Source organism: Pezoporus wallicus, unplaced genomic scaffold (assembly GCF_028554395.1).
Source record: "Pezoporus wallicus isolate ANWC-B61680 ecotype Strahan unplaced genomic scaffold, APGP_CSIRO_Pwel_v1 contig_3817, whole genome shotgun sequence".
In the NCBI taxonomy this organism is placed as follows: Eukaryota; Metazoa; Chordata; class Aves; order Psittaciformes; family Psittacidae; genus Pezoporus; species Pezoporus wallicus.
In genome coordinates, this window is record NW_026635157.1 from 3,957,503 (window position 1) to 3,978,740 (window position 21,238).

The 21,238-nt window shown below is 42.4% G+C and overlaps 1 protein-coding gene across 4 annotated transcripts in view; it reads left to right on the forward strand.

The window, feature by feature from the left end:
• Nucleotides 1-274: 274 nt before the first annotated feature.
• Nucleotides 275-21,238, forward strand: part of SYNJ2 (synaptojanin 2) — a 68,666-nt gene continuing 47,702 nt past the window's right edge. For 2 of the 4 annotated variants that reach the window (XM_057406615.1, XM_057406626.1), the window contains exons 1-3: nt 275-577; nt 7,309-7,395; nt 19,618-19,888. In XM_057406615.1, the coding sequence (XP_057262598.1) occupies nt 457-577; nt 7,309-7,395; nt 19,618-19,888 (479 nt within the window). In that variant the 5' untranslated portion in view covers nt 275-456. Of the gene's footprint in view, nt 578-7,308; nt 7,396-19,617; nt 19,889-21,238 lie in introns of those variants that run through there. The other 2 variants (XM_057406637.1, XM_057406644.1) reach the window with 2 other exon arrangements.

The window sequence follows — 21,238 nt, forward strand, 5'->3', positions numbered from 1 at the left end:
CGGAGCGAGAGGGAGAAAGTTAACTCCGGAAAGTTTTCAGGGTAGAGTGAGTGGGAGGACAAAGCCGGTGATCAGAAGAGAAGGTCGTGCCCGCCCCGCTGGCCGCAGCCGGGGGCTCCCCGGGAAGGAGACAGCAGCGGCCGGGCCACAGGAGACGAGGAGAAACGGCCGCCGTGAACTCCCCGCTCTCGTCCCCGCTTGAGCGCAGGCACTTGGAGCCTGCTGAGGTGGCCGGCTCCCTGGGCGTCCTCGCTGCCGGGTGAAGCAGGCTGCCGGGAACCGGGGACACCGCGCTCGGAGGAGCTCCCGTGGGGGCGCGGGGCTGTTGGCGGCCCCCCGAGCGCCGTGCTCCGAGCGCTTGAGGAGACGGGAGGCTTCTTCGCTACCCGCGTTAGGGGTCGCATCTCTTCTCCACTGGCACCCCCTGCACTTTTCTTACTACGACCGGCGGCTCCCATGGCTCTGAGCAAAGGGCTACGGCTGCTCTGGAAGCAGGAGCCGGGGCCGAGCGCTCTGCTGGAGTCGCGCACCCGCCAGGACTGCCTGTTGCTGGAGGCCGGCACCGTGGCGGCGCTCAGTAAGTGCCCCGGGCCGGGCTTCGCATCCCGCGCTGTGCGTGGCGGGGAGGCCAGGCCGTGGGTAGTCGGCTGGTGGCGGTGGGTAAGCGGCTGGTGCCTGCGGAGGGGTGCCGGGGTACTGGCAGCGGCCGGTGCCCGGGGACTTGGGACATTTTCTCCCCGGAGGCTTGGAGAGAGGGAAGGGGGAGCGCAGACCTGGGCCCAGTGGGACACAGGCCGTAGGGGACTCGCCTCACTGTAAAGCCCGGCCTCCAGCATGGCACTCCAGCCCTGCCCGCTCGCTGCCGTTTTGGGGTGACACCCTGTCACCTCGTGCTACACATGGAGGGTTGGCCAGCATCTCCTCCCTCTGCAATCCGCAGGCCTGATCGGTGGCTGACAGGCTTCTCCTCTGTTCTGGATGCCTTTAGCATCCTCGGCAGCAGCCAGGTGGAAGAAGCAGGAGAGGCCACCCACCTGTCTGGTGGCTGTGGGGTCTTGGCACAGGACGTCTTTCGCGTGCAAGACTTGTACTCTGCAGCCTTGTATGAGTCTTACTGATTGCAGATTCGTACAAGAATACTGCAGAGGGGGTCCAGCTAAAGGGATGGGCCCCAGTGCCTGTTGAAGAAATTTCTGTTCAGCTGTATCAGGTGCTAAACACCAGCATAGACATTAATTTCACAGCTGGGATTGTTTTGGCTTGAGATTCATGTCCCATAAGAAAACCTGGCATCTTGCTGTGGCACTGTGTCTGCCCATGTCGTTTGCACTGTATATGGTTACCTGAGCGTCTGGGCCTTATCAGAAGCGCTCGAGTCCCACCTGAGGCAGTGGAAGTTGTAGATGTGCCAAAGGTTGTCTCATCTTGTGTTCTGATACTTGCCAACCGTGAGTTAATGTAATGCTGCTGTTGAGGCACACACAACAAAATGAGGTAACTGACATAAGGTGCAAAAAGTAGTGCAGGGAACATGTGCTTGTGCTGGGTTGTTAAATTGTTTTGCAGGTAATACTTAATTGTGCCTGTAATCATGCCACTAATCGGTGTTGTAGGAGTCTGTATTCAAGCAGTGCAAAAGAAAGGGAAGACTTAAAAGTTCTTACTGCAAAGAGCTCACAGTTTATGTATGTTATGGTTTGTACAGTGTCAGTCACAATGTCATCTCAGTATCCAGGTCCACTGAGCTGAATCTTCTATGATACATGATGTCAAGACATTTTAGTGTTGGGGATTTTTGACTGAAGGAAGCCAAAAAGGTCATGAGTTGGCAGTTGATTTTCATGAGGATAGTTCTGATGGTGTAAAAATTTTGATCTGCCATGATAAAGATCAGATTAGAGAATTTATGTAGTTTTTCTTAAAATGTACACTAGAAGAATTTTGAACTAGTGATCTGTATGGTGGCTAGTATAAAAGCGTGTTTGTCATGACCTTTGAAGTCCAGTGTTACCTTTTGAAAGTCCAGTGTCACCACTAGAGATAACCGTAATAATCACGTATGCTTTGGCATCCAGCCACTCCATGTTAATAACTTTGTCTTTAATTTAATTTGGTTTCTCTTTTCCAGCCTGGATTGCTTGCTATATTGTAGGAAAAGCTAGTTTATCCAGTTGAGCCTGTTTATTTCTTGTGTTACTGCAGCAAAGGACCAGAAAAGGAGGGGATAACCAGCAATAGGAATTATGATGGTAAATTTACAGTAATTGTGAAGAGCAAACTCTGCAGCCAGGGTGGGAATAGAAACAACAGGAATTCTGTTTTGTTTGACTGGCATTTAGGTTGTTACTAACCATCGAGTGCTCCAGTAGAGGTTAACATAAACTTTGTATATGTGTGGTTTCAGATGTACTAGCCCTAGGATTGTGTTAATTTTGACTTCTCTGTCTAATTTTCCGTGTCTAAAATAAAGTCTTTTTAAAAATTGCATACCTGTGGTGAGGAGGAATTTTGCAACCGTGCCTTACTTCCACACTAAATAGAAGCAGATACATAAACCTAGAGCGCTTAAGTTGTCAAACAGTTTATGTGGTTTTGCAACAGGAGTCTCATGTTGAGTGAACTGTCAAGAGAAATAATCATGGATGGACGATGAAGGCCCAAGAACAAATTTTAGTCATTGTTCATTATTCTTTTTCCATAATTAGTAAGTATTTCTGCCCTTGAACAGGCATGACAGCTACCCTTTTTTTGAAAGTTCAAGTGCTTCTATAATACTTCTGTACTACAAGAAGTTTAAATGTTGAATTTAACCTTGTTCAAGTGGCAGAGTTACAAAAAAGAAATCTAAGAAACCAGTTCTGACCTGCTGTCAAGGTAGTCACTGATGTAATCTACAGTGCAGGAAATACAGTTATTTTATTATAGAAAGTAATCTTAGTGAAATGATGTTGACAGGAATGCTCTGCTATTGAAATTCAGCATAAAAATATGTTTTTCAAGGGCAGAGCTAAAGGTACACATAATTTTTTTTTTTTTTTTTTTTCTGAGTACTTTGATTCTGCAGTTGTTTTTACTACGGGATGTTAGAGCACCTCTTATGGTGGATCCTAAGTGCATGTTTTTGGAAATATGCATGTTTTTGGAAAAACGTTTAGAAGCTTTTCCGTCGGTTTCACTCACAGATCTGGGAATTAAACCTTTACTAGAGACAAACTTATATATAATTAAGGTGTTTGTATACTCAGCAGAGCAACTCTGTGCCTCCTGTGCGGCTTCAGTTGTGACTGTGTGTGTGGTTCTCTGATGCAGCTTAGTGAAATCAGAGTATAGCCTTGCAGGGGGAGGGATGCAAAACCAGGAAGTGGTAATTATTTACCTGTGTTATGTTTTTCTTTCTTTCTTTTTTTTTTTTTACACAGAATACAGTTTCTGTGCTGTAGGTACATTCAATGTTTACAATTAGCTTTAGTTTTGTATTTAGGTGGACAAATATGTGTGTAGTATGGAAATACACATATTTATCACTACCTGCAGCTAAGCAGGTGTCTATTTCCGGAATCAGGCTTAAGAATCTGAGGGAAGACCTGGAATCTGTAATTTGGTACCAGACTCTTTTCTTTAAGAGCTCTTTCTTCAGTTTCATGTGTAAGTTGTAGGTATTGTTATGTCTGTCCTTAATGTTGGACCTGGAACCAAGGTACCTTTCTGCCCTCTTACTCCAGTCACTGACTTTTCTGAGTACCCTGTGTTTGAGAACCATGCTGGTTCCTGCTGAAGTCTGGGGCATCAGCCTTAAGGAAGGGTTGAATAAAGGAAATTGTGTACAGCTGGAGAGTATGTCTGGCTTTTCCTGCTAGCCATTAAATTGAATTTGCAGCTTTCACAAGGAGGAAGTTGCGCTTGGATAGGCCATGTGAAGTTGTATATATATGCACGGTGGTGTTCATCGGCTCTAAAATATTTTATGCATGGAAAAATGTCACTTTTAGTTGAGTTTATTGAAGCTTAGTTTCATTGAATTGTTGTGTGCCTCTTGTTTTGCAAGGGTTACAATTTTGAGCTAACATGCCAGCCTTATATATAATTTACATCAGGAGCTTTTACATAATTGATATTAGGTACTTGAGGAGTGCAGACAGTGCAGGTCGGTAAAGTTGTTATGAACACAACACAGTTGTAATTATTGCAGAAAGGTGCATTCTCAATTATATGCTTAATAGAAGGGAAGTTTACTAAGAATATTAATGGGAAGCTTTCATGGAGTTTGGTAATTACTATGTGTGCTGTTTAGTTACCTATAGTTATTAGTAAATAGTAAATGCACTATGCATTTGCAAACTTGACTTGTTCTCTAAGTGGAAAACTTTTTCACAAGTTTCATCAGCTTCTGTAGCAGTATTGTTCATTAACTATGTATGTATGCGTGGATCTCAAGCTGTCTGGCTTGAAAAAGGAAGGATTTTACATGTGAGCAGAGTATAGTTAAACATCCAGTCCTCATCCTAAGTTTTCAAGCAGACCCCTCTTATTGCCTTGCCTCTGTATTTCAGAGTTTTTATGAAAGGCGTTGCAGAATAAAACCCCTGGCTTCGGAACCTTTGACAGAGAAACACAGAAATAATTTTCATGTTACCAACTAAAAATGCTAAGCCTTTAGAGTTTTATAGTAATTTATCCCTTGAACTCTCTTTATCCAGCAAAGGTAGTAGCACATCAATTAGTTTTGTTCTCTGTCTAGTCATTCTCTTGTGTCCTAGCACTGTTTGTGAATACTCTGGGAGATGTTTCGACCAGATTTTGATGGCAGTTTTTTGAGATTTCATGAAGAATTTTTTAAGATTTTATAAACATTTCTTGGACAAAACCTTGGGTGACATGGTTTAGTGTGAGGCACCCCCGCCCATGGCAGGGGGGTTAGAACTAGATGATCTTAAGGTCCTTTCCAACCCTAACTATTTTGTGATTCTGTGAACTTGTCTCAGGCCCTCTGAAATCATATCCTCTTAAAGTCACACTCTAGTCATCCTTTCTATGTATTGTTTTTTATACTGGTTTCCTCCTCCTTCTCCCTTACCCCCTCCAAAAAAGAAAAAAAAAGTTGGCTAGGGTCTGTCAGAATCCAGCAAAGACCTCCCAGTGTTGGAGGGATGATGCCTGTATCCTCACCTGCATGTCTACAGGGCATGGAGCAAGACAGAGCCATGGTGGCTAGAGCCTCTGCAGCCCAGAGGAGTCATGCCCCAGGTCAAATGGGCCCTTATGGAGGGGTGCAGCATGTGGGAGCTGCTACTTGACCTCTGGTGCCTGGGGCCCCTGTCCTGGCCCTTGCCAAATGACGGTGGTCACGGTGCATCTCGGGAGTTTGTGCAACACCAAGGAGTGTAATGGGTCGGGGGACTTCAAATTCCATCAGTATCTATAACAGAGGGATATTCTTTTTTGCCATATAGATGTGGTCTGTATGCACTAAAATATTCTGGCCTCTCTGTGTGTGTGACCCACAGGCATGTTCCTTCCCTCTCAAAATATCTGTGGGTGAAGTCTTAAGTGTGCTGAGTCTTTCTGTGAGACAGAAAAGTTCACTGTCACTTTTTTGGTTTCTGAACCCAAATTGCTTCAGGGAGAAAATGAACCCTAGCATAAATAACAGAATCTTCCATATGGTAGAAGTTACTGGCAAGTTGTTAGCCAGCCAAAAAGAGTGGCAATGCAGCCCAAAGTTCTTCTGGAGCTTTGTGTTTGGAGCCTGTGCCTCCTGATGCGATTGTGCAGGCAAATGTTCTGTCAAATGACTTGCCCAGAATTATGGCATATTTCTGTACCGGTACTGACAAAACACAACTATTTGTCTGTGCATTTGGAAAAGTCCCGTGCCTGGAGCTGATGTGCATGTGATGCCACTGGCTTGACCTGGGAAACTGGTGGCTTCCATACATGCCAGTGTCATGTGCAGAAGCCACCAAAAACCTGATTTTGCTGAAGTTTTAAGTGCCAGAGAATTGAGCTTCCAGAGTCTTAAGTGGTGCTGTTACTGTATATTTAGATCATTACTGTCCAGAGTAACAATTGTTCTATTTCTTATGTTTTGTTTCTCTGGTGTGTGGGGCATCAACATTTTACTAGTTTTTCCTGAGTCACTCAGTGTTTCTAAGAAAGCAGAATAGATAAGTTGTGAAAGTCTGATAGCAAAAATAAAATTAAGAAAAAAATTAACAAGTCTTCCTTAGTTGTCATGGGTGCAAGAACTGAGACTAATGTGTTTTGATTTCCTTCGGGGGGTTGCCTCTGCTAAGGAAATTTGCAAGTGGAATTGTCCTTCCTTTCACTTCAAAATGTCAGCAATATACAGGATATTTGTTTGTTTTCATGCTTCTCACTGAGCTACTTGCCTCTTGAGGCTTACAAAGAAAAGTTTGTTTTTCTTTTCTGTTCTATTCTGTCATCTATTGCAGGCAGTTAATGCCGGAGAATTCAGATTATTTTTTTTTTTTTAAACTGCTGAAGCTTATTAGGAGCATAAGATTTTAAAGTATTAGCTAAACTCTGAAGTACCATGTTGCTATTTATCTGTGGTTCAAAAGTAAAAGGACATTTGAGGATACAGGCTGTTTTCCTCTTTCATGAGGTTAACCTCTCTCCTTGTTGGGAAATATATAGAAAACACAGACTTACCCATTCAGGAAGTACTTTGGTTTTACTTTAAAGTAGCTAGTGACAGGTCTGGGCCATGCTAACTCTTACTTCACTGAAACATGTTTAATTCCTATTGAAATCATACCTGATTTCAGTAGGATATCAATCAAAACATCTGATGTACCTACATCACATTATTTTCCTTGCATAAAAATTGCAGCTCTATCTGAAATTAGACTGTTAGAATCTGGAAACAGAAAGCATCTCTTTTTGTACGTCAAGGGAAGATGCATTATATTTTAGCTTATGACCAGATAAATTATTATTTTTGTACTTATTTTAGATTGGTGTGAAGTTTACATGTGCTTGTATATTCCTTTATGTATTCTGAAACTGATGTGACATCTGTACCATAGAATAAGAACATTACTAATAATCATGTTGTTTGGAAAGGTAGTGAGCACCCTTCTTTCTTCTAGGGTGGTATGTGGAGGTCCTATGCCTTTCTGTCCCATCACTTTTTACTTGCTGTGTTCCTACAGCATTTCAAACCTACCTTTGTAATGCATTTACTGAGCGAAATCAACTGGAAAACATTAGTGTAGGCAGTAGCAATCTGAAACTTTTGTGAAGACTGGAAAACTAAGATTTGCTGCCTTTCATTTTGTTTCTCAGCTCCAGAAGAAAAGGATGCAATTAAAGGACAATATGAAAAACTCATGGATGCTTATGGCTGCTTAGGAGAGCTTCAGCTTAAGTGTGGTAAGTAACCATATATATGAGATTATAAAATGCCCAGATAACGCTAAACAAGAACAAGTGGGTATAAAGTTGTCCAGTTCCTTAACTTGTTCCTTAACACAGTGCACTGTGTTAGGTACAGTCTGGAAAAGATCCATTTCTTTTCCTATGCTGTGCCAAAATCATATCACTAAAGGATAGTCTAAGAATTTTGGATTTTTTCTCACTTTTGTCTACCACTCTTAGCTGCATAAAGATAATTGCCCTATCTTACCCTACTACATTTGTCCAAGGCAAGCTGTGATTTCTTACTTTTTTTTTGAAGGGTTATGTTTAAACATTGGTTAATCAAGGTCATCTGATACTGTGGTACTACAGATTGCCAGTCCTTGATACAGCGCCCGATTGCCTTTAATTAAATAATTCACATGGATAAAGATCTGCAGAAGCAGGCCTTTAACTTCAGCTATTAAAAGTCATTGAGACAATATTTATTGTCATTGCTGTAAATTTCTGTAAGGTTTGGGAATCTTCATTTACTAAAGGACTTGCTATTACATTGACAACAGGAATGTTAATAGAAATACAGTGTTTTAGGAAGAGAGCTGGAGTCATTGATTTGAAGGTATCTTATACAGCAGACTTCACTGCATGAAAAAGATGCATTAAATCTGTATTCACTATATGCCCTGTTCCCAGGGTCTTCTTACTGTAAACCTTAATTTCAACTTTGAGGAATGACAAGGCTGTTTTCCATATAACTTGCTGCTTGGTCAAGGAATCTGCCAAAGGCAGTGGTGGTGTGAGCACTGGTGTATTTAGACCAGTAGATGTAAGTGTAAGTTTTTATAGCCTACTTACCATTTTATGGTTTGAGTAATATGACTTGAGATTGATCTGAAGAGGCAACTGCAATCAAGAGAGATTTCTATATCATAAATTAAAACTGTAGGCTCATCTAGTCTTTTAAAATGAATGTGGGCTTTTTATTTGTTTTGTTTCTTGTGGAATTAATTAAGCATTTCTATGGAGATTAGTATCAGTTTGTTAATGTAATTAAAAACAGAGGACTTGTAATTAGTTTTTCTTGGAACTTGCATCTGTTTTTCCTCATAGCAGTCTAATGAATCCTGTTGTAATAGTAAATTTAGTTACACAATAGTGTAGCTATTGCATTCAAGCTCTTCAAGCTACAGATGAGTGTAATTTCTTGTATTTGATGGGAACTAAACGTATCCAGTTTTGGTCTTCCTAGTCAAAGTTGAATGATTTTTAAGTGGGATGTGAAATTTTCTCAGCCTTTTTTGTTTCTTCTTTTATCCTTTTATTTCTGTGTATCCCATGTCCTTATATTACTTTTTGAACAGCAGCTGGTAAACTTCAGTACCCTCAAAGTGTGAGGTTTTCCCTCTCTGAATTTCATCACTGCACCTCTCTCTAGTTACAGGTTTTGATTACAAGTCCTGGTACAGGACTTCCTTTTGAAGGGATTGCTAAAAATTTTCTTAGTAATTGGATAATTAACTGGAGGCAAACTTCTAACTGTGATTGAGTGAAAAGTCAGGAGGGTCATGCTGTAATGGTAAGCAAAGATAGGCAAACATTTTCTGATGCTGAGCAGGTAACTAAGTTCCATCCCTTTAGCTGTTGATTGCATAAAGATTAACACTAGAAAATAATTGTATTGGATTTGGATGGCAAGGGTTAGGTAGCAGTGGGGGCTACAGAGGTGTCTTTCTGTGAGAAGCTGCTAGAAGCTTCCCTTGTGTCTGATAGAGCCAAAGCCAGCAGCTCCAAGACGGATCTGCTGCTGGCCAAGGCCAAACCCATTAGTGGTGGTGATAGCACCCCTTCGGGAACACACTTAAGGGAGAAAAAACCTGCACAACTGCAGCTGGAGAGAGGAGTGATAACATGTGAGAGCAACAGCTCTGCAGACACCAAGCTCAGTTCAGAAGGAGAGGAGGAAGCGCTTCAGGTGCCAGAGTAGAGATTCCCCTGAAGCCTGTGGTGCAGACTGTGGTGAGGGAGGCTGTCCCTCTGCAACCCATGGAGGTCCACAGTGGAGCAGATGTCCTCCACAGCCTGCAGGTGGATCCAGCACCAGAGCAGGGCGGTGCCTGAAGGAGGCTGTGGCCTTGTGGGAAGCCTGTACTGGAGCAGGTTCCTGGCAGGACCTGTGGCCCCATGGAGAGAGGAGCCCATGCTGGAGCAGGTTTGCTGCAGGACTGGTGACCCCAAGGAGGGCCCACACTGAAGCAGTCTGTTCCTGAAGGATGCACCCCATGGAATGTACCCACCGTGGAGCAGTCTGTTCCTGAAGGGCTGCACCCCGTAGAAGGGGCCCACGCTGGGGAAGTATGTGAAGAACTGCAGCCTGTGGGAAGCACTCTGGAGAATTTCAGGGAGGACTGTCTGCTGTGGGAGGTATCACATGCTGAAGCAGGTGAAGAGTGTGAGAAGCCCTCTCTGTGGGGAGGAAGGAGCGGCAGAGACAACCTGTGATGAACTGACCACAACCAGCATCTTCCATCCCATGTGCTGCTGTGGGGCAGGAGGTAGGGAAAATCAGGAGTAAAGTTAAGCCCAGGAAGACTGGAGGGGTGAGGGGAAGGTGTTCTCAGGCTTCACTTCATTTCTCACTATCCTGCTCTGGTTTGATTGCTAGTAAATAAAACTGATTTCCCTAAGTTGAGTCTGTTTAGTCCATTATGGTAATAGGTGAATGGTATCTCACGGTCCTTACCCCATGAGTCTCTCATTTCTCTCCACTGTCCAGTTGAGGAGGGGAGTGATAGAGCAGCTTTGGTGGGCACCTGGCATCCAGCCAGGATCAGTCCATACAGGAAAAACTTTATTTTTCATATAATGTATTTTAGTAGCTGCAAACAACGGCAGAATTGGCCAGCTCTTCAATGAGCAGCAGTGATCACATTGACCTGTTCAGGAGTATCAGTATTTCTTTTCTTGCTACTGAAAGCCTACAGACCATACCTACTAAATTAACTGAAAATATTTCTAAAAGTACATTCCATTGGAATATTTAGAGTATATTTGTTGAGCAGAAGGGGAGACTTTTTTCCGAAACATCAAAGATGTCTCTGAGCACTTTAATTAATCTGTAAATATCACTACTTAGGAATCCAAATAAATCACATTGTATTTCTGCCAAAGTAGATCGTGCTTTTCACAGGAAAGTAGATGAAATATGTGAAACTGGCTCACAAAGTTAATGTTTCCCACAAGAAATAACATTCATTTCTATGTACTTACGTCTGTTAACATGACTCACTAAGTTCTTCTGCTTTCTTTTGTGAGATGGATGGCAGCAAATGAATTGTACAGTGTTTCTGAGTTGTATCTCAGCCAAGATTTTGCTGCCAAAATAGATCTAGCAGTGGCAAATACATCTTAAGTAAAGTATTAAATGAGCTGGCTTTGCAGGGTTCAGTTTAGACACTGATGTCAAAAGGGGTGCATATGTAAGGCAGTATTTTGACATTATTAGCACATAGATTGTTTAGTTTAATACAGCTGCTGTATTTGGGGAGTCATTCTGAATTCATTTGACTGTGTATATACTTTTGCTCTTCCACATATACAATGTTTAGTTGAAAGGAAGAAGTTTTAAAGGCAAAAAGGGCAACTAAGTACCTGTTCTCTACTCCTTTTGAGCAATTCCTAATAACGTAATCGCATTTAGAAGAGGGAGGAGTATCTTTCAGTCTAAAACTGTAGTTTGGAAAATCTTGGTTCTTTTCTTAAGTCTGCTATAGATTTCCTCAGAGGTTTTCAGCTAGATGGTTAGAATCTGTTCCTCTGCTGTCTTCTGTTGCTAATTTTGAAGGCAGAAGAGGCAGTGATACCTTGCAAATTGTTTTTTGGAGGACTATAAAGTGAAGTGGAGGTATGTGTGGAATGATGATGGTACAGGCTGAGGGAACACAAGGCAATGGCATGACTGCATTAGAATGGAGAAAGAGCAAAAACTGGAGTCAATTAATTTTACAAAGAAAAAGGCAGTCTGTAGTGAAATACTCACAGTTAAGAAGGACAAAATAAGAATTGAATGTTGCCTCCTTTCCACTGCAGCTGATAATAGGCAATATAAACTGCAGTGGAAACAATTGCCTTGAGTCATGTAGGCAGGTTAAATACAGAAGCTGCATCTTATTATTGTAGTGTGTGACGTACCAGAACTGCATTTCCTGTTCAACATGGATTAAGGCAGTTGGTTTCACAAGAGCTTTTGAAAAAGTGGATGCGAGTTATTTTTGTCTTGTTCCTATGCCAAATATTCTCCATCCTCTGCCTCACTTGTGCAACCTGATGAAAGGGCATTCAGCACATACTGCTGTGGGCAAAACAATTCTCACATTTCTTTGAAAGTGTTCTTTACAGTCGGTTGTGGTAGCTGTAACAGGGCAAAATAATGGTGTTGGCCACAATGCATGAATGTTTATACCTATCTACCTGAGAGCAAAATATGGTCCATAAGGTTCGAAATACTGTTTTTTTATCCTTTAGTACTGTAGGTGGGTCTTGCTTTTTCATAGATGTGTTGCTGTGGAAAGTGGCCAGTGAGGAACACTTCACTTTCTTTAAAATTATTTCAGAGATTGCTTTAAAACATTGCAGATTGCATCCTGAGGAAATGAGGGCCATTTCTACAGTTGTGATCTTCAATTGCAGTTTTTATGTTCCTAAATCCTAAATTACATCACGTGTAAAGTTTAGAAAGGCTAATATGAAGCAGAGCTGTACATTACTCGTAAAAGTTAAAGGAAAAAAAAAGAGTTTTGTTTTCCAGGGTGGGGGGCCTGGTAAGCAGTTTGCAGCTGATGTGGTTGCTGGTACAAGCTGAAGTTTTAAGAGCCAGACCTGGAGTCTTCATCACTTCACAGGAAAAGGTTTTCCATTTTTTTGGGTTGCTTTTTATTTGCCTTAGTGCTGGCCCCATTCATCATGTACTTCGCAGCTGTCAGCTGAACATAACATGCTTTCTGCTGCTGTACTGCATATGAAATCAAGGCAGAATTACATAATTTTTCCACCAAGTGCACTTCAATTAGTTACTTTTTAAGAATTTTTTATAGGAAATGTTGGGCTCCTGTTTCAAGAAGTAAGGATGGAGTTTGGCCTGTCCCTTACTCTAGATATGGGGGGAGCTCCTGGGAGCTGGGAGTCTTTGTGGGCTAGCTGCAGTGGTAGTACTGGCAGGGCCACTGAACATAGGGAACTGATGTAGTGTTAATTCTTCATTTCCTCTTGAGGGTGCACTGCCAGCATTTTAAAACTCAGCTTCCTGACTTATTTGAGCTTACACTTAGGGGGGTGACTGTTCATTTCATGGCTTTAGCATGTTTTTTTTTCCATGTTGCTGTTGATGTTATGAGCAGAAGAAACATAAATACTTTGAACACTGCTTGGCTCCTCTCAAAGATTGTAACCCTGTGATATGCTTTCAATAATGCTGCCAGGTGGATTTGACTGGACTGACTGATGTGTTGGTGTTGTGATAGCTGTTAGTCTGGTGCTTCAAGTGCTACTTGCATAAAAAGAGTTTCACTGGAAGCTTTAAAAGAAGCAGTATTTTTAAGATAATTACAGAACTGGAAATGGTAGTGAGCTGCAGTTTTGAAAAGCTAAGGCTGCGGGGATTAATGGAGTAGTCTGGATTGTTCTAAGGGGAAATACCATCTAGCTTTAAGGAATGTCTGGGTGTCTTTCCAACCTAGTTTATTCTGTGATTAAAGCTGTGATATTTTCACAGTGCGCTTAGCAAAACCAATTTAATTTAAAAAATAATTTATTTCTTGTGCCATGGCCTCACAAATCTAACTACCATAGGAAATTCCATGTTGTGTTGATAGCAGGATTTTGTTGTTGTTGTGGTTTGTCTTCTTTGCTTTGCTTTGTTTGTTTGTTTTGGATTTTTTTGTTCTTTCTTTTTTCTGGGGGATGGGTGTAGTAAACAAGGAATGCAACTTCTTACATTCTTTTGTGAGGTTTACTGGATAATAAAAATTTATTGTTTAGGAGCTAAAAGAATTTTTCAGTAAATTCTTGTCAGCTAAAAATGTTATTTTCCTTGCAATGAATGAACAATTACCAAAAAACTCAGTGTCTGCAATTTTTAGAAATGGTGAAAGTTCATTTTAATGTTGCTTGTTATAAAAACTGCTTGATCCGGTAGCAACATCCATCCTGATTGAGGCAATTTAAGCAATTGCTACCCTTAAATTTAAATACATTTAGGTAGGGTTGTAGTTGATACAGCTGTTTCCATGTTAAGTATCTATTTTCAACAGGAAAGATTATGGCTTGTTGACATTTATGTAACAGAAAAGAAACCACATTGACTTTTTAAAGTTTAAATTTAGAAGTAAATGGACTGATTTTTTGCTTTAATATGTCCATAATGATAACCAGACTTTCAGCGACTGGCAAACAGAAGCATTTTTCCTGTGGCTGGTAATAGGCTTCTGCCGTATTAGATTCTCTTTGGATATGTAATGCTATTGTTTTATTCCTTGGAATAGCATTTTCTATCTGACAAAATACCTAGGAGAAAGTGTGAGTGGAGGTAGCATAGTTACAATTTCCATCACAAACTTGTCCAATGTAGTTACCAATATACTTAAAATCATTGTCAGCCTGGGTTGAGGGGAAACAGTGTGAGAAAAAAACGTTTGTGATTGAAAAAAAGAAATTTCCAGACATAAACTGATTTTAATGGCAAAAAGGGGAAGATGGGGAAAAGCCTTTTTTCACTGTGTATAGCTGTATAGCTTAGTGGTGAGTAATTTCTTAGACCTTAATGGAGACATGATTAAAGGACAAATAGCAGAGTAGTATTTTGGTAGCATTAATTTTGCTGTGTGAGGTTCTAAAAGGGTGAAAGGCTGACGGGAGCCTTACCCCTGCTCAGGATCCTTTGACTCATCTGTGCTGTGAGTAAAAATGAGGCAGGGCACAGGCTTGAGCCCTGTCGATATGATACTGTGATTAGCTTGCTCCCTGTGCCAAGAGTGGCATGTACATCAGCCAGGGATCTTCCTCCCGCAGGCATTGCAGTGGTAGCCCAGAGCTGATTCCCAGGAACACTGTCCAAATACTACCTGGGATGAACGTGATGTCAGGGGAAAGGGCTTGGGACTTTTTTCCAAGTCACAGAGTCAGATTGTTTTATCAAGCTGGGGCTGTGGTGCTGTAGGATTTATGCATTCTGGCTGTTTTTTTAGCATACTGAGGGATTTAAGCGAATCAGATATTTCAGAGTTGATATGAAGACCACCTCAGCTCACAGAGCAGTCTAGGAGGACAAAGCAGCAAAGCAGACTAGCTCTGTTGTAGCTTAAATCTGTCTCTTCCTTTTACTCAAACTTTCTGGGCTCTGTGAACTCCTTTGCCATCCTGCCTCTTTTGAAAGCTATCTTGAAAAGTGCCTGAAGGTTGTTCCATGATTTGGACTGCTGTAAAGAAATTTATTCCATGTGTATAGAATCATAGGATGGTTTGGGTTGGAAGGGACCTTAAAGATCATCTAGTCAAACCCCCCTGCTGTGGGCAGGGACAGCTTTACTAGATTGCTCAATTCACAGGTTGCTCAAAGTCCCCTCCCGCCTGGCCTTGAAGACTTCCAGGGATGGGGCAGCCACAGCTTCTCTGGGCAACTTGTTCCAGTGTCTCACCGCTTTCACTGTAAAAAATGTCTTCCTTATATCCAATCTAAACCTACCCTCTTTCAGTTTAAAACCGTTGTCCCTTGTCTTGTCATTACAGGCCCTGGTGAAAAGTCTCTCTCCATCTTCCTTGTAAGGCCCCTTTATATGTTGAAAGGTTGCAGTTAAGGTCTCCCAGAGCCATCTCTTTTCCAGGCAGAACAAACCCAACTCTCATGTGGGGTTAACTGCACAATGTCAGGGTAGAGTATTACAGCTTCAGAAAGCTGTTAGTCTTCTGATGCTTTAGGGACAATGCAGTAGCTTGTTAGCTGTGATTACTATTTCTGAGCCTATTAGCTAGGGATTTGGGGGAGTGGAGATGCTGGATGCCTGCATGTGTAGATGTGTCTGCCTTTTTGGGGATGAGTGCAAGGTGTCCCTGCCCATGGCAGGGGGTTTGAAACTTGGTGATCTTAAGGTCCTTTCCAACCATAACTCTTCCATGATTCTATGAGTGCAGGAGGTAGTAAAAAGAGTCTAGAGTCTCTGCTAAGGGACAGCAAGTTTCTAGGTGAGGCAAAACCATGTAGATTTTGATTGGCTTTTTTGTCATGCTTTAGTCCTACTAATTGCCATCTTAAACTAGAGAATTGTTTAGTTTAGATCCAGTGCCAGTGGAGCCAATGAAAGTGTTTATATTTTTTGTCTCAGCATCCCAGTCAGACAGCTCCGAGTGTGCCACTACTGGTTTTCTGTCACTGAAGCTGATAGTGAGCCATATTAATACTGTTTGTTTACATTGCTTCCAGAGTCTCATAAGTGACATTTACTTAGGCCTGTTCAGTTTTCGTGGTTTCACAGAAACTATTAGCTATTCTAGGAGACAGCCAGCTCCTCCTAACCCCTTCTGGAGGCTGCAAGGCAGTATTTAGTCAGGTATGAACTAACATGGTGGTAACTGATGTGTCTCCTATTCTTAATCCTTTATAATTATGCACACTCATGTGCAAAGGAGGAATAAGCTGTCAGGTTTTATGTATTTCTAACTCTCCACTATGGTGTCGTCTAGAAAACTACAGGAAACGTACTTCTTAGAAGCACTCAAGAAGGAGAACACAGCATACCCTTGTTAGAGAAAGAAATGTGACGAAGAGAGCTTTTTAGTAAATACCACCTACACTGGCCTTTATGCAAAACTGGAGTCAGCAGAACAGAATGAGTAAGAGCCGATCTCCCACCTTGTCCTTCCATTCCAGTCCCATGTGCCTACGCAAATATTCTGGCCTTGCTGAGAAACACAGTATCACAGTATGTTAGAGATTGGAAGGGACCTCGAAAGATCATCTAGTCCAATCCCCCTGCCGGAGCAGGAACACCTAGATAATGTTACACAGGAATGCGTCCAGGCGGGTTTTGAATGTCTCCAGGGAAGGAGACTCCACAACCTCCCTGGGCAGCCTGTTCCAGTGTTCCGTCACCCTCACTGAGAAGAAGTTTCTTCTCAAGTTTAAGTGGAACCTCTTGTGTTCCAGTTTGTACCCATTACCCCTTGTCCTATCATTGTTTGCCACTGAGTAGAGCCTGGCTCCATCCTCGTGACACTCCCCCTTTATATATTTATAGACACTTATAAGGTCACCCCTCAGTCTCCTCTTCTCCAAACTATAGAGACCCAGCTCCCTCAGTCTTTCTTCATAAGGGAGATGTTCCACTCCCCTAATCATCTTCGTTGCTCTGCACTGGACTCTCTCCAGCAGCTCCCTGTCCTTCTTGAACTGAGGGGCCCAGAACTGGACACAATACTCCAGATGCGGTCTCACCAGGGCACAGTAGAGGGGAAGGAGGACCTCTCTCGACCTACTAACCACCACCCTTCTAATACACCCCAGGATGCCATTGGCCTTCTTAGCCACAAGGGCACAGTGTTGGCTCATGGTCATCCTGTCGTCCACTAGGACCCCCAGGTCCCTCTCCCCTACACTGCTCTCTAACAGGTCATTCCCCAACCTATACTGGAACCTGGGGTTGTTCCTGCCCAGATGCAGGACTCTACACTTTCCCTTGTTATATTTCATCAAGTTACTCCCTGCCCAACTCTCCAGCCTGTCCAGGTCTCGCTGGATGGCAGCACAGCCTTCTGGCGTATCAGCCACTCCTCCCAGCTTAGTGTCATCAGCAAACTTGCTGATAGTACACTCAATTCCCTCATCTAAATCATTGATGAATATATTAAATAATACCGGTCCCAGTACTGACCCTTGAGGCACTCCACTAGTTACAGGCCTCCAACTAGACTCAGCCCCATAGACTACAACTCTCTGGCTTCTCTCCTTCAGCCAGTTCGCAGTCCACCTCACTACCTGATCATCCAGTCCACACTTCCTCATTTTAGCCGTGAGGATGCTGTGGGAGACTGTGTCAAATGCTTTGCTGAGGTCAAGGTAGACCACATCCACCGCTCTGCCATCATCCATCCACTGTGTTATTTCCTCATAAAAGGCTAAGAGATTGGTCAAACATGATTTCCCCCTGGTGAAGCCATGTTGACTGCCCCTCATAACCTTCTTATCCTTGATATGCCTTAAGATGGTACCAAGGATAAGGTGTTCCATCACTTTCCCAGGGATGGAGGTGAGGCTGACCGGTCCATAGTTACCCGGGTCCTTCTTCTTGCCCTTTTTGAAGACTGGAGTGACATTTGCTTTCCTCCAGTCCTCAGGCACCTCTCCCGTTTCTCAAGACTTGGTAAAGATGATGGAGAGTGGTCTAGCAATGACTTCTGCCAGTTCCCTCAGCACCCGCAGGTGCATCCCATCTGGACCCATGGATTTATGGATGTCCAGATTGCTCAACTGGTCTCTAACCCATTCCTCATCGACTAAGGCAAACCGCTCTGTCGACCTGACTTCATCTAAGGTCTCAGGGGTACAGGGCTCTTCAGGACTGCCCGCAGCAGAGTAGACAGAGACAAAGAAGGCATTCAGTAACTCTGCCATCTCTTTATCTTCTGTCACCAGGGCACCCATCCCGTTCATCAGTGGGCCTACATTGCCTCTGGTTAGTTTTGTCTGCCATGTATTTGAAGAAGCTCTTTTTGCTGTCCTTGACCCTTCTTGCCAGGTTTAATTCTAAGGATGCCTTAGTCCTCCTAGCTGTCTTCCTACATCCTCTAGCAGCAGCCTTATATTCCTCCCAAGTGGCCAGCCCCTCCTTCCATGACCTGTAAACTCTCCTCTTCCACTTGAGCATACCCAGCAATTCCCTATTTAGCCACGCAGGTCTCTTGGCCCTCTTCCTTGACTTCCTACGTGTCGGGATGCTCCTATCTTGAGCACGGAAAAAGCAGTCCTTGAATGTCAACCAACTATCTTGGGCCCCTTTACCTTCAAGCAGCCTTGCCCATGGGATTTTCCCTAGCAATTGCTTGAAAAGGCCAAAACCCTTAACTCAAGTTTCTGTAGCCAGCCTAGAATCTGGGAGTAAGGACTCCCCTGCTTCAGAAAAAAAACCTAGTTGGTGTGTGAAAGTTGGTCTGCATTTTCAGACAGTGGGCCACTGTGGAGGGTTGAAGGGCTGTACTACAAAGGGTACTACTTAGCTTGCTCTTGGCAGGTCAGCTGCTGTTTCTGCTATGCTAGAACAATAAATCTTGGCTTATTCCCACCTTCTCTTACTAATTGGAGTGAATAGGATTACATTGTCTCCATTAGAGACCAATTTAAGTGAATCAAACAGTTTTTCTGAGCAAAACCAGTGTTTTCAGAGCAATTGTTCTACTGTTTCTTAATTATCATTTCAGCAAGAACAAGCAACAGTTGAAATCCTACTGTGTATGAGAGATCTGATTACAGAGGTGTTCTGAAGCTTCAAAATTTATCTTTTAGTTTTCAGGCCCTGAATCATAGAATTGTTTGGGTTGGAAGATCCAAAAGACCTTAGAGACCTTCTAGTTCCAACCCATTACACACTTTGTTTCACAGCTGGAATTTTTCTAGTGATAATTGAGGGTGTCATCTAATCGTGTCCACTCTTCTGTGACATAAAAAGGAAAATTTAAAGAATTCATAATACTGAAACTTTCTGAATGGCTGGACATGCCCAGGTTCGTCTGAAGCCAGTAAGAAACCTGAATGCTTCATATCTTTAAAATTCAGAAGTCAGTTGAAAAATGCATAGCAAAGAATACACGTTATCTCATATGTGATGAGTCTTTTACCTTTCCCTTCAATCATATCCAATGAAAACGTATGTTCTCTAGGGTGTCAAAATTTGATTTTTGAGTAGTGTCCCAACACCAAGCTCGTTGCACTTCATAAAGTACGTGGGAAAGCAGTCTAATGCAGCAAATGATGAGAGTGTAGAAGTAGTGTGGAGTATTATGCAATTGCACTTACTTACCTGCAGTCAAAAGGAATCCAGACATGTAAATAGCCCATTTTTTGTATTTGTTTTCTTCCGAAGCAAAGATACTGGCCTCTGCTGGAGCCCTGTCAGCACTGCATATGACAGGACTGATGCAAAATGGCATAGCCTGTGTTCACCTGTAACCCTTTTGTAACTGTCCCTCACCTTCTAGGTAATGCCCGGCTGCACTTTCTGGTCCTGGTGACAGGCTGTACATCGGTGGGAAAAATCCTGGATGCTGAAGTTTACAAAATTACTGCAACAGATTTCTGTCCTCTCCAGGAAGAAACCAAGGAAGAGGAGCGCATTACTGCCTTGAAGAAAATCCTGAACTCTGGGATGTTCTATTTCTCCTGGCCTAATGCAGGCTCAAACTTTGACCTGACTGTGCGGGCTCAGAAGCAGGGTGATAACCACTATGAATCTGGTAACTCGTTCTTCTGGTTAGTACTGCATGTTATACCAAAGTCTTCTGTTATCCTTACCTGTATCTTATTGGTCAGACATTCTTAAAGGGAAATAAATGCATTTCAGGTACACCTTGTTTCATCTCATTGTCATGTCATTTTAGAGGGCATGTGGCCTTAGTGAATTCAGGGTAAACCTGGATCAAATGTATAACTTCTCTTTAATTAAAATTAATCTGATAGTGAAATGCAGTTGTAATGACAACATTTTGTGTTTTTAAGGAAACACAGGATGTACTGCTCACACTACAGAAACGTGTCTCTAGATGTCAAGAATAGTTTCCCCTGCAGTTCTTTATAATAATTTGCTTTAAAAGTTATCTAATAGAAACCTGCACTTGAACTGTTCCTCAGTCCCATCAGCTGTGCTGACGTATCTTGTATTTCTTAAAAGTGTGTGCACTGAAAATCTGTAGTTTAATGTTTCAGTAATATGCCTCAGTTTTTATGTTGAAAACATCAATATTAATATGTTTACAGCGCAATGTAAATGTGTTGCATGGAAGAAAACTCCTGTGATACACTGCTCTGTACTTCTTACTTTCTTGTGCTTACAAAGCAAAGAAACAGTATTTTTTGTTGCGGTAAGTATCAGTTGGGTAGAAAGGAGAACACACAATGCTGGCTTTTGTCTTCCCTAGGTGGGTTCAACATTGATTTAATTCAGTTTTTTTGCTTTACAGTTCTGGCAGAATGCTTGAATTTCCATACCCTCTTTTTTTTTTCTTTTTAAACAAAAAGATAGTCACACAGGAAGCATAGTTGTACTGGAAATACACGCGGGTTATATGATGTAGGTGGAAAATAAGTGGCAGAGTTAAATGCGGGTCTGCTGCTAGAATGTGTGATGAGTCCTGTGGTCCAAAGTAGGTGAACATTAAATAAGAAAAAAAAAAGTTCATAGTGGATGATAAATAAAAATGAGAGAGCAGTTCATCCTGGCTAAGCTTTCTAGCCATGATGCGGTTTTGGCTTGTAAGATCTAGTGTTTTGAGTTTAACTCAGAAGAGAGATACATAAAACTTTCTTTCACCTGTGCTAATTATGCATCCCTCTCAAAGAGTTCACCAAGCATGTCAAGTCAGACACGTGGCACAAATGAACTATATTCCCGTGATGAAAATCCTAGGATGGCAGTATCCCTTAATAAAGAAACAACCTTTAAAGCAGCTCTTTTTACCTGTTCTGTCTGTTGAACCTTCTTTTCTTGTAAGATAGGTGTTTGAACTTTCTCTCTTTGCTGTTCTGGCTAATCTAGAAGTAGCCGTTAGGGAGATTCCATTCTTATGTTATAGAACAGGGATGGTGACAACATCACATTTAGAA